This window comes from Rissa tridactyla, chromosome 7, assembly GCF_028500815.1.
Source record: "Rissa tridactyla isolate bRisTri1 chromosome 7, bRisTri1.patW.cur.20221130, whole genome shotgun sequence".
NCBI lineage: Eukaryota > Metazoa > Chordata > Aves > Charadriiformes > Laridae > Rissa > Rissa tridactyla.
Genome location: NC_071472.1, coordinates 42996692 through 43013912, shown reverse-complemented (window position 1 = coordinate 43013912; position 17221 = coordinate 42996692). Strand labels below are relative to the sequence as shown.

The 17221-nt window shown below is 42.0% G+C and overlaps 1 protein-coding gene across 1 annotated transcript in view; it reads right to left on the bottom strand.

Moving 5' to 3' along the window:
* Nucleotides 1-17221, bottom strand: part of IQCA1 (IQ motif containing with AAA domain 1) — a 109213-nt gene that overhangs the window by 44768 nt on the left and 47224 nt on the right. The window contains exons 7-8 of the mRNA XM_054210234.1: nt 9665-9749; nt 2070-2189 (exon numbers count right to left, since the gene is read on the bottom strand). Coding sequence (XP_054066209.1) covers nt 2070-2189; nt 9665-9749 — 205 coding nt within the window. The remainder of the gene's footprint in view (nt 1-2069; nt 2190-9664; nt 9750-17221) is intronic.

Below are 17221 nucleotides of genomic sequence, written 5' to 3'. Positions count from 1 at the left end.
AACATTAGCATCTCACTTTGACTTAGACTGAAGTATCTGGAACAGCCTTTTCCATTGTCTGTGTGAGACCAGAGGCATCCCAGGGCGTTATTCTGGGCCCGCTGAGTTGGGAAGGAGCAAGGACAGGAGAAGGAGAAAACCATTAGAGGACACCCTCGTGAATGCCCTCCAAAGGAACTGGGCTGTCCAAGATGTTACAGGGTTCTATAAATGTGAATGACAAGAGACTTTAAAGTTTCTGATGTCAAAAGCTTTTCTAAGCTATTGCCTTCGTACAGGTACTTTATCTGATCTTTCCCATGGAGTTCTTCAGTGCAAGTGCTGATTTAAGGGGTCACACCCTGAAGTGGTCCTACAGAGCTGAACTCAGCACTGAGACACGTTACTAGAAGTCTTACGGACAACAAACAAGTTGGTATCAGTATTATTTGGCTTAGGTCTGCAGGCATCGAGCTCCTCGTTCTCCTCTTGCTCCTCCAGGTTGGCTCTGCTGCTAAGATACAAGGAGGTGTGGTACCAGTAATCACTATCAAGGCAGTATGATGCCTTCACTTAATGCTGTGATAACACACCCTGTGACAGTGTCACCCTGACGGCAAACGGCTGTCTGAAGACACGTGTCACCAGAACTTAAAAAACCGTCCTGTTTGCACAGAAGCAGCCCCTGCCCTTCCAAGTTGGCAATGTGAGATCAGGCTTAAAGAGCTTGGAAAACACATTTTGGGTTGCTGCTCCTTCAGCCTGCTGCGCCTCTTGATTTATGAAGGGAGAAAAACCCAACCCTTCCCGAAACCCCAAACTTTGTTTCATACGACCCAAACAGTGGTTTTATCTGGCAAAGATGCTATCTAAGTTATAAGTTAACACTTAGATATCTACCTCCAAATTAGATAGACTGATGCTTCCTAAGTTCGTGTAGTTTAGGTTCTCTGCTAGCTGTTAGGAGAGCTTTGGCCAGGTTGATGGATGTTGTCCAAGAAAAGCATCTTTTTTGTTATATGGTTGTTCCAGGGTTAGGAATGAAAATTAATTTGTGTAAAACTTGCAGTGAGGAGTAAGTTTTGCCCCAGAAAACTCACCCCTCTCCTCCACATACTTGCTGAGAGATTAATGACCCTTATTAAAAAAACTATATATTGTTTCAACTTTGTTTATACGATAAAGTAAATGAGAAACAAAAGTTGCCGCTTCAGCAAAAGCCTACATTTTTTTTGTTGCATAGCTTGCTTTTAAAGATGCCCTTTGGTCGCTGCTCTGTTTCACAGGTGTTTTCCTCAACGAAGCTGCTCCTGAAATAATGTGGAAGCATACCTCCTGTGAAACCAGCCCTTTAGTATATCAAAGACTTCAGGGAATATATCATACGTTAGGTGGGTGGCCGCTGTGACTTGAAGCAAAGAGTTCACAGCCAAAGAATGTGGACCGAAAATGCACGACTGCTGTTTACAGGCTTACAAAATATCGGCTTGCGGTACAAAAGAAGCAGTTGGCCTACATGGAACTGTACTTCTAAGTTAGTTTGAAAGACATGCAAGTTCTGATGCAGGTACTGGACTGAGACTAAGGTCCTCATTTCCTAGTTCTTATGGGAAGGGATGGCAGTAACTAACTTCTCTGTACCCAACACGAAAAGGGGAAATGCTTGGTTAGACATCTGGGCACCATTTTGTTATCTGCACACACACACAAAAAAAGCAACGGTGCTTTGCAAAGTGCACGCATGCTGTCTTGGCAACAATGTCAAAGCCATAAAGTGTATTTTTTCCACTCATCTCTGGCTCTGGCAGTCCCGCACCTACATCAGCTCTTCCCACTGAGCTGAGTCATGGCCATACAAATGGTCATTCCTAAAATACGAAAGGTAAAATTCAGTTCCCCAGAATCACCTCAAGGTAATGGAAAGGCTGAGAGGGATTGGCCTCAGCCAGTTCTTCTGTTTTCTGAACCCAAGCCTGAAGCCTTGTGACCAGTCTAATGTAAATTAATAGCCTCTGCCCACACATGGCTGAATAGGCTGGAGTTTGGCTCTGTTTTCATAAACTAATGGCTTTCACTGCAGGAAGACTTACTTTCTTTCCACTTTTCTGTGGCGTTTTTCCTTTTGTTTTTTCCTTCTCTTTTTCTTTTTTCTCCTTTTGGGCTTTTTTCTGCAAAGCCATCTCTTTTTTGAGAGCCAGTTCTGCAGCAACCTGAAAGAGACGGAAAGGAATGCGAAAAGCTGGTCAAATATTTTCACGTGCAAGGTGCGTTAGACATGTGCTGTAAGAGTTATGAAGCAGCATGTATTTTTCCTCCCTTGCTTTCAGCTTTCCAATATTGGGGAAACACAATACCCACTACACATTGCTTGGTAGCCCTCTGAGTTCTGGAGTGGCTGACCGTTACAGAGAAGTCCTTTTAATTTGTGCTCAGGGCACTCCTCCCTGCAAACTTTAACATAGGTGCTGACTATCCCAGTATATCCTTGGAAAAGAGATGATTTCTGTCCCAAGCTGCTAGGGCTTTTATGGAGTAAGACAAATTCCTGAAACCACGTAGATGCACAATATCCTAATGACGTACAACTTAAAGTTCCCTCTGGACTTGGACTCGGATTATGAATTTGTCCTAGTGTTTCCAAGGCAGATTGATTTTATAGAGATGGATTTTTTGAGAGCATGCCCTGGGGCACGTCTAATTTCAATATGTGGCAAAAGACTGAAATTGTTCTAGTGGGTGAGAGAGATTCAGTAGAGATATTGTGACAAACTCTGATAGATATACGTGGATTGCCTGGCATCTTTATCCCTGCAAGCCAATAGCAGCTGATAACTGGGCACAGGTACATCAATTTCTGTAACTTTAGTTCCTGGCCATTTATTATGCAAAAAAGGCGGAGGGTGAAATTCGCTGCTTCTACCATTCTCTTGTTCCAAGGCAACTTTCATCGTGTTCTTTTGTAAGATGAGCGTAAATCAGAAAATCTGTGGCTGCTGGAGTTTATGAATAGACCGTTAATATTGGCAGTACCATGAAAGAGCAGAAAATAAAAAATTTCCGACTGTAAGACATGTTTCCTGTAACAGTAAAAATACTTGTTTTCTAAAGAATGCCTTTTAATGCATTGAAGATTGGACAGTGGAAGGGGAATGATGATGAGGGCTATACTTTGCAGCTAGTGAGATTTCATTAGTAGATTTCCCCAAGCATTTCAGTATCTCACATTTAATTAAATATGGTAATTTAAACCCCAAGCACCATTCAGTCATAGCTTGCGGTGATAAGCAGTGAAGCATTGCATTCCCTGGGATAGATTCACAGATTGACTAGAGTTCAAAATAGGTTTTTAGTGTCCCAGCAGGCTTGGTGTATCCAAAACCAACAGAGCTACTCAAAATGTATCCTCCACTGTAGCGCGAGTACCCTGCTAGAAATCCAGCCTTGTCACCTCCACCCGGGGCTCTGACTGCCCACCAAAGGGTAACCCTAACCATTTCCAGCGTCTCCAGGGCTGAGTTTATCCAGCACGATACCTGCAAGCACACATGCTGCTGACAAAAGGTTTTAAGCAGTCTTTTTTTGAGTTCTACTGGTGATATTTTAAGTATATCCAGGCTCTGGATTTATTTACTTTCATGGGTTTTATTTACTTTATTTACACTGGAATTATTTACTTTCATGTCTTTATAGAGATGAATGGTACTGAAAGGGGTTATATAGAGTTTCTGTTCTCGTGAACCTGCTCTAATGGGACTGAACTGTCAAATTGTCCTTATCCTTCTGCCCTGCCTTCATCAGTTTTGTAAGGTGGCAAGAAAAAAATGTTTGTGTCTACTATTTTCAGAGCTGCAGTATAGCTATGGTGCTAAGTTTTGAAGTAACTACTCCCATAGGAAACAGAGGAAAGTGGTGCCTGCAGTTAGCGCCGAGTGCCATGCACAGCAACGCAAAAAGCCAAGTCTAGAAACACGCACGGTGACTGCAGGCAGAGGTTGCCCACATCCAAATAACACCCCTACAGTCTCTCTCCTGGATGCCTTGGCCAAACGTATATGTAGTCCGCGATGCCAAGCAGTTTTGGTGAAATGCTCCAAAGCCATGCGGCTGGCAATGCCATCAGTGTGTGGAGCCCGACTTTTCTGAGGTGGCTCTCTGCTTCCCAAAAGAGAGTGACAGAGCAAATATAATATTTCCTTTTCCGTGTCAGATACACCTTCTCCTCTCTACTCCTTCGGCGTGGCTTCTCCAGCTCTGCTTTCACCTCTGCTCTAAGCAGCTCTGAAATTGCAGAGGACCAGGAGCCGGGGTGAAGCTGGCTGTGTATCTAACCTCAAATAGTTTGTACTGTTCTATACAGAACAATTTCCCCTCCAGCTAAAAGAAGATGCCATCAGAAGATGCCTGAAGAATCTGACAAAAGAAGAGGAAAGAAAGGGAAGGGCAAGTAAAGGTTAGTTTGAGATACTAAGCACTAAGATACTTGAGCACTAACCCACATTGTAATACAGTTTTTTTTTTCCCCCCCGAAGAAACTTCGTAGTGGAAATAAAAGCAGATGTCTTCCTAAATTATTTTAGACTGCCCTTTTCTTTGCTGGGTTGCCTCTTTTTGAAGTGATTCTGAAAGCACTTAGAAAACTCTTAATATTGGGGAAGCAAACATGCCTCAGTAAGAATACATGAATTTTAGTCTCCTTTTTTTCTAGTCATGCTGTAGGACTCCTGTCGTGCTGGTGCCAACTCTTCAGCCTTGGAAGAAAGTGTTACTGAAGAATAGACATTTCCCTCTAACTGATATACCACGAAAGTCAAATTGATTTTTTTTTTTTTCTTCCTGTTCTACATCATTTCAAGTGCGTTTCCAAACTCTTGCAGTGCAAATCCCCTCCCTTTTTTTGGGAAAGGGAGGGGAACTCAAACTGAGTGCAGCCCATGAATGGAGACGCCTGAGTTTGTTCATGAGTCAAGTATAGGAGAATCCACAGTCGATGGTAGGACTCTCACTCCTGTCCTATGGTCCTCAGCCACAGAAAGCTTGGTGTTGGCTCAGGCAAGCCAATGCTTGAGGTAAACGTTCTTCCTCAAGAATAAGCCCTTCCCTCATCCCTTGAAAGAAGACCTTACTTGAACTTTTTTGTATGTATTGGAGGTGAGGGCATAAAAGAAATGTAAGAATAGAGTGAGTTTGGGAATTCTGGATCTCCAGCTGCAGCAGGTGAGAGACAGCCTCAGAATCTTGTAAATCTGTCTCTAAAACCATTTTAAACAGAAACACTTTATACGCCCCCAGCCTCGTGTTCCTGGAGAGAAAATGCTCTCTTTGAGTATTAACTCTACAGGAAGAAGCTATTTTGAAATCTAAGATCAAAAAAAAAAAAAAAAAATCCATGTTTCTTCAAGAAAACAGGACTGCGATGGGAAGAGGTGCCATCCCAGTGTCCCAGAGCAGCATGCCAAACGTTGGACTGCACATTTGCGTCACTTGTACATAACACGCTGTATGCTGTACACATGCTTCCCCCTAACTTGAAGACACTTAATTACACCTCTTCCTATAAGCTGGTTTATTCCTGTAAGGTGATGTTATTTTTTTGTCAGTTGGAGAGGTTATTTTCATCCTGGCGGGCCTGGGGCTCTGTCCCATCGAGCTAGCTGAGGAGCAGTGTTCTGGATTCATTCCTTCTTGCAGGCAAATCCATTTGTGTAGCTTTTAACAACGTAGCGTTCTTGGGCAAAGCATTTCTGAGTGTTATTTACTCTTGGGGTGTGCACCTGCAAGCAAAGCTTAAGCCGTTAAAAATGACCTGAGTGAGCTGTTTCTTGCAGGAATTGAATTCAAAATGTTAGGTAGGATTTCATAGCTTTATATAGGATCTTGCAAAATCTTAGGGTTGGCTTTAATTGAGCGTCGTGAATTTCAGTCCATGATTGATACACGATCTAGGTTTTTTTTTCATCAGGCAGATGTTGCCCAAATGTAGTTTAACTCGCCAGTTAAACTCCTTCACTCTTCAGTTTGTTTTCTGGCAAGCACTTCAAAACCTTAGTCTCCGTTGAATGTGTTTATGAAAAATCTGTTGGTTTTGCTCGGTGTAGGCTTGGGTTTTTTTTTTTTTTAAGGTAAGATGGGTGGTAGAGCTGCTGGACTAGGAGTCTACCTGCTGTATGACTTCATTGCAGTGAATCATCTGGAGGTGAACGCATCTGCCCATTTTGTATCTTAACAGAGACTGAGTACCATTTCCAACCTCCTGCACGGTTAACTTGAAATAATCAAGACATTTTAAGGCTTTGAGGTGCCCAGCTCCAGCTGATGGTACTGTGTGTTTAGCACTTGTGAAAATCCAGCCTGGTAATTTCTAAAACAAGCATCCACGGTAGTGTGGAACACAGGAAATAAAGGTCAGCATAACTGTAGGCATCTACTTCTATTACTGAAAAGTACATGTGGTGTATTTGTTGGTGGGATAAAAGTATGTTTGCAAAATGCTGGATACAAGCAAGTACAACTCTAGAGCTTTTTGAGACTTCCTCTGACACTTTAAAGTTATTTGTGATACATTCGTTTGGTAAAAATAAGTAAGGTATTTGGGGGCGTGTGTGAATATTGAAGTACTTGATCACATAATAGCATTTTACTGTCCCTACCTGGGATATAGTCAGGGATGTTAATTAAATATTAACTAACTACTGGGAATCTCTTGCACCGCCATTCACAATCAAACAGATTTCTGGGATTCGTGGGGATCTTTAGCTGTTGGTAATAATGAACGCTAATTAGCAGCATAGCATTGCGCAGAGTGCCAAGGGAGGATCCAGGAGCACATGTCTGCATGACAGCTAACGCATACTTTTTCTCACCCCTTCTCTAGATGCTGCTGGATCAGATGCTGCGATTACAGTAATGTGGAAATGACTTTGACCTCCACGCAGCAATTGAATGTACCACCAAAATCTTGGTAAGTAAGCATATTTTTTTACGACAAGTTACTTACTATTGGAAGTGAGGGGGAGTTGGGAGAGGGGGAATGTGTCTGCTAAATGGCAACTCTCTTGGTTTATTTTCATGGTGATGAGTCTTAATGAACTACAGGAAGAGATCGTAATTTTGTTGGCAGCAGTATAAGGGCAAAGCTAAAAATTGTCACATCTGATGATTATCTCCGGAGCCAAACATAAAAAACCATTAGGGATAGACATCTGGAACAGATGCAGGGAGATTACACTGATGTCTCAGAATCTTAAATTTCTCTTGAAGAGTATTTAAAGTAGAGAAAAGCTTCTTTCCAGTCAAGAGACAGTACATATTTTTCTGGCTAAACCACCGAGTACTTTGCTTCGGGATCTCTTTGGCATACCTTTTTGAAAGGTATTTGTCAAAAGTCATGAAAGCAGTTTGTGCGGAAGGCCAGCTCCATTACAAAGTCAAGTAAGGTCAGAGTTGTCACAGGCTAAAGAAATATAGAATATATAATAATGCAGCAATGGTTCGTGAAGTGATTAATTTGTATTTTATTTTCCCCAAAGTGTCTTTACCCAAGTCTTATAAAATGCTCACTTTTTAAATACAGTTCGGTCTGGATTTTTCATGGAGTTTAACTTGGGAGTAACCAACCCATTCACAGAAGCTAATACATACAAGAGGTGAAATCTCGTCTTCCCTGAAGTCAAGGACAAAACTCCCATTAACTTCAATGGGGCCAGGATTTCATTCACTATGTTGCCCAGTAGACCAGTGTGGAACAAAACCAGTTGCCTTAGGGATTTTTAATATGCAGGCTGACTCAGATGAACAAAAAATACTTTACTTGTCTGACATTCAGGTAAAATCACGAATGTACTGAACTTTCTTTTGCCAAAGTTATCTGTTAAGGTTATGGGAAAAAACATTTTGCTCTTGGTTGTGCTGGCTAAAATGGGAGGAAAAAAATGGGCCTGAAAATCTTTGGAAATCAGATAATTGCTAGTGAAGATCTGCAAGGAAAATAGCTACATTTTTTTCCTTCCAGGTACTATACTTTTGGCTTCCTTTATTTATCTATTTATTTTTTTAATGCAAAGAAAAAGCAGATGCCCAGGAAAGACAGCAAAATAGCGGAAGGTAGGAATTCAAAGATGGGAGGACGACAGGAAGAATATATTTCTCTAGAATCTACTGCCTTATCCAGTTTTGCTCTGTATAATTTCTTGTAATGTTTTCTTTCTGAGTTGTGTTTATCCTTGTTGGTAGCAGATCTAATTAGCCTAAAGCCCCCTAAAGCCTGCTCCAGCAATACGCTGTACCTGCTGGGTGGCTCCCCTGCTGCTCGGAGCAGCCAACAAAGCCTTCTTTTGACTCGGCCGTGTGTTTCTACTTTAGAAGCTGAAAACTTAACCAACGGGTCCCCTTCACTCTGTCTGGGACTGAACAACATCGTGGCTTAGATACAGAGGCTGGTGGGGTTGACCTTAGCCTACTCTGAACTTGGCTAAAACCAGGAGCGTGCCCGGAGTTCCGTGAGGCATGGAGAGCTATTCGTAGCAGTTTTCTTGCGTGTTTTTGTAAGCAAAATAACTAATGATGAGAGTATTGTGCTTTATGCTGGGCAGGTTTATATTTGCATCCCCTCAAACACCACAGATGCTGCTGGCATGCCCTGAGCTTTGCCCTATGATTCTGGGAAGGCCTGAATCCAAAATATTGTTTTACCATACCTGTGGTAGATATCAGTCGCAGGCAGCTAACGAACACAACAGTCTGTCTCAACAGGGGAGCTTTAAGGACCACAGAGGTCATTTTTTGACAGTTTAGTTTTTCTAGCCCACAGGTAGCCACCACGCCTGGTTCACTCAGGGGCCAAATCCTGCTCCCATATGCAGGGCTTCCTGTTTATCATTTCCCTCAACAGACTCATCATCCTGCTAAGATCATTGTGGAGAGTGGAATTGGCTCCGAGTGCCAACCACTGCCTTCCCGGCTTCAACAGGCTTTAATCGCCTTCTCTATATGACACCCAGACGATCGGAGGAAGAGATTATTAGCCAGAGAAGCCAGAAGAGGGATTTTACCAGGAAAACATGAGTTCACTACAAAAATACATAAGATAAACTAAAATACTTCCTTCACTTGAACGTGCCCCTTGTTTAAGCTGACTTAATGGACCCTTGGCAGTAACTCAAGATGTAGGCCTGCCTGCATAGACGCTCTTCTCTGCTTAAGCTAAACTAATTATTGCTAGACTGTGCTGATACTGAATACAAACACACTATTGCAGCCTCTGGGGTAGCTCTGGATGCCTATTTTAAACCAAGGTTCTTTAAACCATTTAATATATATTTCTAATAGTAGCTAGCACCGGCCTAACTACGTGGATTTTGTGACAGGAGACCAACTCTTTGTAGCTGAGGTCTTTCTTTTGAGCTCCCTTGGATATTTATCTGTCCATAACTTGCATGCCTGAGCACCTTCTGCCACAACTAAGTAGATGTGCATCCTGAAAAGGAACAAATTTTGGTATGTGAGTTTTGTGGTTTACCTTGGAAGAAAACAATCCTTTCACTTGCAGCAAAAAAGCTCTTTAACCACAAGGCTCCTGGAGTTCTAGAGGCCATTTTTATTAAAAATTGCTACTTAAATAAACAGACATGTTTTGGGACAATTCCTTGCCCAATCCCATTAATCTTTCTCATTAGAGGAGTGACAGTACCTGCTCTGGAGTTTTTTGGGAAAGAATAGCCATTGAACCGCCTGCCTCTTTAGTAGGATAGTCAGGAAACTTGCCTAGGATATGCCTGTGTGAGAAACAAAAGATAGAAAAGGAATTAAAATCCATAATTTTTCATCTGGTTGACAAAGATGTTAGACGGTGGGAAAGCATACCCTCCATCACCTGCTATACAAAAACAGAGAGTTGGATCGCTTCCTATGACAGTGGCTTTTTGTCCATGAAATTAATTAATTAAAACAGTTGCCAGCCTGTCTCTTGTCCTGTGGCCTGTCAAACACTGAAAGTTCTTAAGGAATTTCTTAAGACCGTATATCACTTCATAGCCGAGAGACTTAGTTTAAAGAGTTTATGTTTATAGCTCTGGTCTCTGCTTTCAACATTCATCATTAAAAAAAAAAAAATTTTAAATCAGTTTTTGGTCTACAAATTCCAGATTGTGTTTTGTTTGAGGATCTCCACTCTCAAAATATTCCAATGTACTTGCACAATTGGGTGGCGGTGGAAGCTGGGGAGTGGGGAATTAAGGGCTTTGTGGTAAGGTATCATGGATGGTATAGATAACATAGGGTGCTTCCAGACCTTTCAGAAAGACTAAAAGATATAAATAATAACTACAGTCCAAAGGCCATTAATATTGGTAAGATTCTTTCACTTATTTCACTTTTGTAGCTTTTTGGATTATATCCGTAAGATTTTTGTTTTGTTTGGTAGTATCAGGAAGATTTTCTGTTCCAAATAAAATTCTGATACTGCAGAAAAATACTTGTGCTACTTTCAAACAGAATGGTAACCTTCCCTCTAAATGAAATTTCCCTTGGTAAGAAAATAGCTCGGAAAGGTCAATGTGATTCATAAAAATTGCTTTCATATTTTTTAAAACAACTGGTACCGTAAGGGATTTTCTGAGTCTACTGTTAAGCAGCAGGCTCAATTTTAAACTGAGAACCTTGGAACAGGGCATCAGTTACGTTTCTATAGTACCATGTGCGCGGCTTGGATCCCCAGTTAGTATTAATGTAATACAAATTACAAAAGAGTAAAACAAATAATTTCTCTGATTGTAAGCTCTGACTTGCATGCTCAACAATTACTAGTTCTGTATGCGAACAGATGCGACACTTTGGTCACTGCGTTCCCAGAAACCAGTCTGCGTGAACAAAGGGATGTCATTGTGTCGTGGTTTAACCCCAGCCAGCAGCTAGAACCACCCAGCTGCTTGCTTGCACACCCCAGTTGGGGTGGGGGAGAGAATTGGAAAAGCAAAAGTGAGAAAAAACTCATGGGTTGAGACAAAGACAGTTTAATAGGTTGAGCAAAACGAGGAATTCATTCACTGCTTCTCATGGGCAGGCAGATGTTCAGCCATCTCCAGGAAAACAGGGCTCCCCATGTGTAATGGTTACTTGGGAAGACAAACTCCATAACTCCAAATGTCTCCCCCACTTCCTTCTTCTTCCCCCAGCTTTATATGCTGGGCATGACATCATATGGCATGGAATATCCCTTTGGTCAGCTGTCTCTGCTGTGTCCCCTCCCAGCTTCTCGTGCACCCCCAGCCCACTCGCTGGCGGGGTGGTGTGAGGAGCAGAGGAGGCCTTGACTGCTTAGCAACAACTAAAAACATCGGTGTTTTACTAACACTGTTTTCATCCCCAAACCAAAACATAGCACTATACCAGCTGCTAGTAAGAAAGTTAACTCTATCCCATCTGAAATCATGATGCATTTTTAGTGTGTTTTCTTTTAAATCTAGCAAGAATGGTGTTTTGGCCTCAGAAACCCGCATCCTCTAGTTTATTTAATGATAGATCATATTTCATTTTTTACACACAGCCAGAAAATAGCTCAATTTTATGTTAAATGCAATCTTGTTTTAAATGCTGCTACAAGTCTGGCTTACAGCAACAAATTTCTCAAAATCTGATACGAAGTCTGTTCCTACTTTACTAATGCCAGCTGGGAGGAAGGAAAGGCAATATACACTGCGGGTGAAGAATCGGTTTGGAGTCCACCGCCCACTGAATGCAGTATCGCTGCCAGCTTTCCATATGTATTAGTGTTACATTTGGTGTTTGTACTAGCTTTTCACTTTTAAATCATTTACAGTGCTTCGAGATGGAAATATTTACGCTTTGGATATGCATATGATGAGTGTATATTTGAGTGCTGTAGAAATTTTATCAAATTCTCAAATTTGGAATTGGGTTCCAGTCTGTTTATAATCTGTGTTTTCTGTGTGATTCTTCTGCAGCTGTTTGGGATGACGTGGCTCATCCCATCTTTTTGTAGGAGCTACAACAAGTGCTTATGTTGAAAAATAGCTTGAGGTGAAGAGGAGGTAATGCTGATCTCTTTGCACAAGTGGAAGAAAAGTGTCAGCCATTTACTAACCAGTCAGTGTCCGGGGACTGGATCGTTGGTCGAGGGCAATGCAGAATGTAAGTTCCCATGGCCACCAGTGACCCTGAGAGCAGACAGCTACCACACGTTTCAGTCGAGCTAATTCTTCGGGGGCATCTGTTTTTTTCTTTCTGTACTTCATCCTTTCCTGTGTGCTGTTGTTTAGCGTATCAATCGCTGACGGATGGTCAGGGAGCAGTATTCATAAGTCTCATTTCCTTATCTGACCTCATGTGGGTTTTCCTCTTTCTCTTCTAGGTTTAAATGACTGCAGTTTCAATCTTGTAATGCCTGGAAAGCGTGCATATGCATGACCCTTCTAGACAAATTCCTCTCTTTATGAAACCCTCTGAGTTCAGAGGTTAAACCAGGGATTCGTTTGGCCTGTAAATCTGCACAGAAAAATGCAGTCATTGATCTTCCTGGTCAAAAGTCCATTTCAAAGGTAATGAATCTCAATTTTCATTCCTCATTCACTTTTTGGCAGCATTCTACTCGGAGGCATCACAAAGGGCTGCCTCATACATTTGTTGTAAGATGCTAATTTGGATTCCACTGGACCTAAACTGTTTTGTATAAGCTTGCTTTATAGCTGTTGATAATGACAAAACATCAGGATAAAATGAGCAGCCAGCACACACTCCGCAAGCAGCCAAGGGTATTCCTATATCTTTGTTCCATCAGATATGCACTGCGTCATCTGTGGCTCAAGAGGGTTCCATGAGGTATGTCCCATGTTGAACAGGGAACAGCTCTTGAGTTAGGAGGATCTTCCAAACATGTAGAATGATTCTGAGCTTGCTTTACAGTTCAAACTTGTTCAAATAATTTTAAACCGACCTTTCCTTTTGAAACTTCTTAGAAACAATGAAGTATTCATGATTAGAGCCAGTTCTAAGGCAATAATACTAGAAGAAAATTAATGCAGATGATGTAAAGACTTGCTCCAAACTGGAGCCTAGCGTGCTGTTTCGTTTTGCTGAGAGTGTAGAGGAGAGCTTTGTGGTGGAAATCCTTGGTTCCAAGCGTGTGGCACTAATGGCACAACCACGCTGTAAACTGAGACTTACAGAAGGTGGAGCTGCAGAGGTTCCATAGTCACCAACTAGCCTGAAAATTAACTGGGGAATAGAAGAGCATTATACCTGCACCTGTGTCTTTCGTTGACTCCAAAAGTTGAGTTGCAAATACATTCACTGTAACCCTAGCTCATTAGAGATCACTGGGCATGAATTTCAGACTGGTGTTGGTTATTTAGATTGCTTTCTTGGTTGTGGGAAAAAAGAAAACTACTTGGTCTACATTTTCTCTAATCTGCCCAGCATTTATTTTTGTTACTCATAGTACCATGACGCTTTCTTTACACATGAGTCACTATATCTAGCTGACAGATCACCCACAAAGTTCACACACCCTGGTGCTTTCTCTGCACGTCGCTGAAAGCACTATGCAAAAACTAAACTGGTGCTCAGGAACGTCTGAATGTCTTGTTGCATGTTGATGGGGAGAGGAGAATGTAAAAAGCTTAAGCTCTTGATAAGAAGAATACTGGAGTGTGTAATATATTTGTGAGACATGGTACATGTCAGAAACACCTGGTTGCAAGGCAAGTCAAAACTCAATGAATCTGTTACTTATTATTGTCTCAACGTTTGCAGGGGAAAAAATATCCAACTGTGCTTTTCCAGCATCTCATAAAAATGTGCAAATGCCGGAATTGGAAGAAGCAACTCTTATTTTCAACACGATGCCTTCAGTGGGAGTGCTGACAATGTGTTAAGGACTGCAAGCAAAAGCAGAAGCAAATTCTGTTGGATTTCATATGGAGGATGCACTTCTAGTAAAACCGTCTGCCTAAATGAACAAACGACATCTGTAAAAGTATGGCTGCTTGGGTAGGACTGGACTCAGTGGCTGCACAGAAGCAAATGAGGTGAGACGGAAGGGTAGGGGTAGGAAGAAACCTCCACCTTCTGAGACAAACTTCAGCAGGAGCCTGGGGAAGCCCTTACAGACTAAGGCCCCCAGAGCCTGCTGCTTCCTAGTCTGCAGGCGAGGAGCTGAGGATGGTTCTTGGGGGCTCCCTGTTGCGTAGTCACAGGCCACCGAACAGAAAGAGGTGTTTGGGAGCTTTGCTTGCACCGCTGCAAATCCAACTGACGAGGGCCAGAGTTGGCGGTAGGCAAAATAACCTTTCTTTGGGTCAGAGCCACTGCTTTAACAGAACTGCTAAATGTTTCTGTGTTGCAGAGGACATTGCTGAAGAAGGAAGCTTTTTAGAAACTGTGGTGTGTGAGAAATCCATTACTTTTCTGGAAAGCAGTGAAATCCTGTCACCGGGAAAAGCCATCTAATTGGAATGAATGGGGGCCCTTAAATCTGAATCAAACCAGCTCAACCGGAAGAGTAAGGGGATGAACAAAGATGGAGGAGTGAAAAGAGACGATCTTCCACTCCCAGCTAAGAAAGAAAAGGATCTGATGAGATTTTTGCACTGTTTCTCAAGTTTACATCCTGTTCTCTGGTTCCCTCTTACTGCTCTCCCCTTTTCCAAACCTATTCCTCTTATAGTAACTTAGGTCTGTCAAGTGTAATTGAAGAGGAATGATCCTTTACGGTCTGCAATGCAAACCCTTTTGTCTCTGAACGTGTAACAAAGTTCTGGCTCTTCTAGGCTCAATTTTTGTTTTAGCGCACAACCCACAGAAACGTCCAAGTTTTAACTAGGTTTGGGTGGTTCTTTAACATCTCCAAATCATGACCAGAACTTGGTATGAGTTGGTGTGATTGGCAGTCTCTGCTGAAGTCTCTGCTCAGCCCTGAAGGCTGTGGCACCTCAATTCTGACCTACAAAATAAATTCCTTGGCTGGGAGATGACCCTCCACTGTACTCATCTCATCGGCTGCTTCCTCCCCTCCTCATTTCAGGAGCATCACCATTTGTTTCTTAAGTGTTTTCTCTCTATTCCACGTTGCTCGGGGATGGTTATAGTTAAGACTAAATGTGGCTGTTGATTTATGAGAACACACCATTGATTTAAACATTTTGTCTGGTAATAGACTCAACAAGTTACTACCTACTCTGTTCTCTGGCATGATTTTACATGTGTTATTCTTTCTTTTTGGCCATGGCTTCTCTAGCTAATTGCATAAAAGGCCTTGTCAGGAAAAATAAAAAATTGCTCTTTGGAGGAAAAAGAGCGTTTAACTCTTTTCAGGGCAAGAAAGGATGTGGGCTGTGTGCAGAAGAAAAGGCATGAATGATGGCTGTACGCTCCAGGCAGAGGGACAGCAGAGTGTTCTGCACAGAAAAGGAACAAACCCAAAGGGTGGGGGCAACCCTCTAAAGAAATAAACCCCTTGTTGTTTTGTAGTTCTTGCCTATTTCTGTAATCCCACCCGATATGGGTTCTCTCAAACTACTTAAATAGCAATCTTGGTTTATTTTAGGTGTCTCTGGTGCGGCATTTTCTTTCCTTTTGTGTGTGTCCTTTCATTAGTTCTTTGAAAATCACTTCCAGAAAAAAATAACCTACACGCAAATACAGAATGACTTATAAAGCAAGATGAATTTCCACAGGCTTCTTGTCATCTTTAATGGTTTTGGACACAACCATATTACAACTTGTGTTTTATCTAAGGTCCTGATCCTCCGAGTGTTTCCTCGAGTATGTGTGATCGTTGTGCATGGAAGTGATTCAGTGGAGTGACTTGCAGGGAGAAGTGTTTGGAGGATTGGAAACTTTATTGTTCTGCATAAATATTTGGCTTTAAAAATTTAAGATAAAGTGCTGTGAGGCCAACAGTGTGCAAGAAGAAACATTCCCATGGTAGGAATGAGTGTGAAAGGCTTGTGGGGAAAGGTGATACCCTTTATTACCATAACTATCATAATTAGAAACAACAGACGGTCTTTTGGGTACCCAGTGCCCGCCTTAGATCTGAAATGGTAGAAGTGAGCTTCAAAGCCAAATAATTGTTGGGAACAGTTGTTGGAGGGGACAGACCTGAATGTGGTAATTCTCTCTGATAGTTTTATTACACGTAGTATTATTGGCCAGGAAAGGTGGACCTTTGGCTGACACAGTACAGTTGTTCTTAAGCTTCTTGAGTTCTTACAGAGAAACAGTCTGTTATGCTTTGTCATGAAGTTGTTTTATCTTTTCAAGGATCCTCCTAGTATTTTAAAGATAGCAATAGGTAGTTAGTATAATGGAAAAAAGGGAATCTCTGTTCCCCTTCAGACAGGCTTGGGCATGAACTTTCTCTGCCAGTATTCCTGGTTATCCTGCTGTAAACCATAGGGGAAAAGGAGGAAAAAGGATTTTTTGACTGATTGGTACCTTCAAAATTCTGACAAATTATTCCTGGTTTAAAATGGCAATAGGCTTTTCTCCTTGAATTGAATCAGAGACACGGGAAGGTAACACTGCAAATTACTGCTAAGTTTTTGAATGAAAATAAAAGGTGATATGGGCATGAATAATGCCGAGGAGAAACAAAAAGATGTATTTTACAGTTCCAATATTAGCTTAAATTAAAAAAAAAAAAGAGGAAAAATCAGAACAAAAATTTGGCAATATCCACACTCACAAAATGTTCTGGTGCTCTGATTTTGCATGTTCCTCCATACCCACTAAACTATTGCCAAAAGTTTCCTCAGAGCTCAAATCTGAATTAACTCAGGATTGGGAGAAATCTCATCCTGACCTATGTAACTGAAGTCCTTTGCAAGAGCTAATAACGTCCAACCCATACGGAAAGCTTAGACAAACCTAGAAAAGATGAGTATTAAATTTACCCAGCATGGCATGGAAATGGAAGATGAAAGGGACTGAAAAGCAGAGTCCTCTAAGGTTGTCCAGAGAAGCTGTGGCTGCCCCATCCCCGGAGGGGTTCAAGGCCAGGTTGGACGGGGCTTGGAGCAACCTGGTCTGGTGGGAGGTGTCCCTGCCCAGGGCAGGGGGGTGGAACCAGATGAGCTTTAAGGTCCCTTCCAACCCAAACCATTCTATGAAGGTTTATTAGGGTTTTTTTTGCCTTGACTCCTGCAATGCAGAACAGTCTTGGGCAGAGCTGCTGGCAAGCCTGGTGTGAGGCTCTCTGCAGTAACAGTGAAGGCATCTCTTGGTGGAC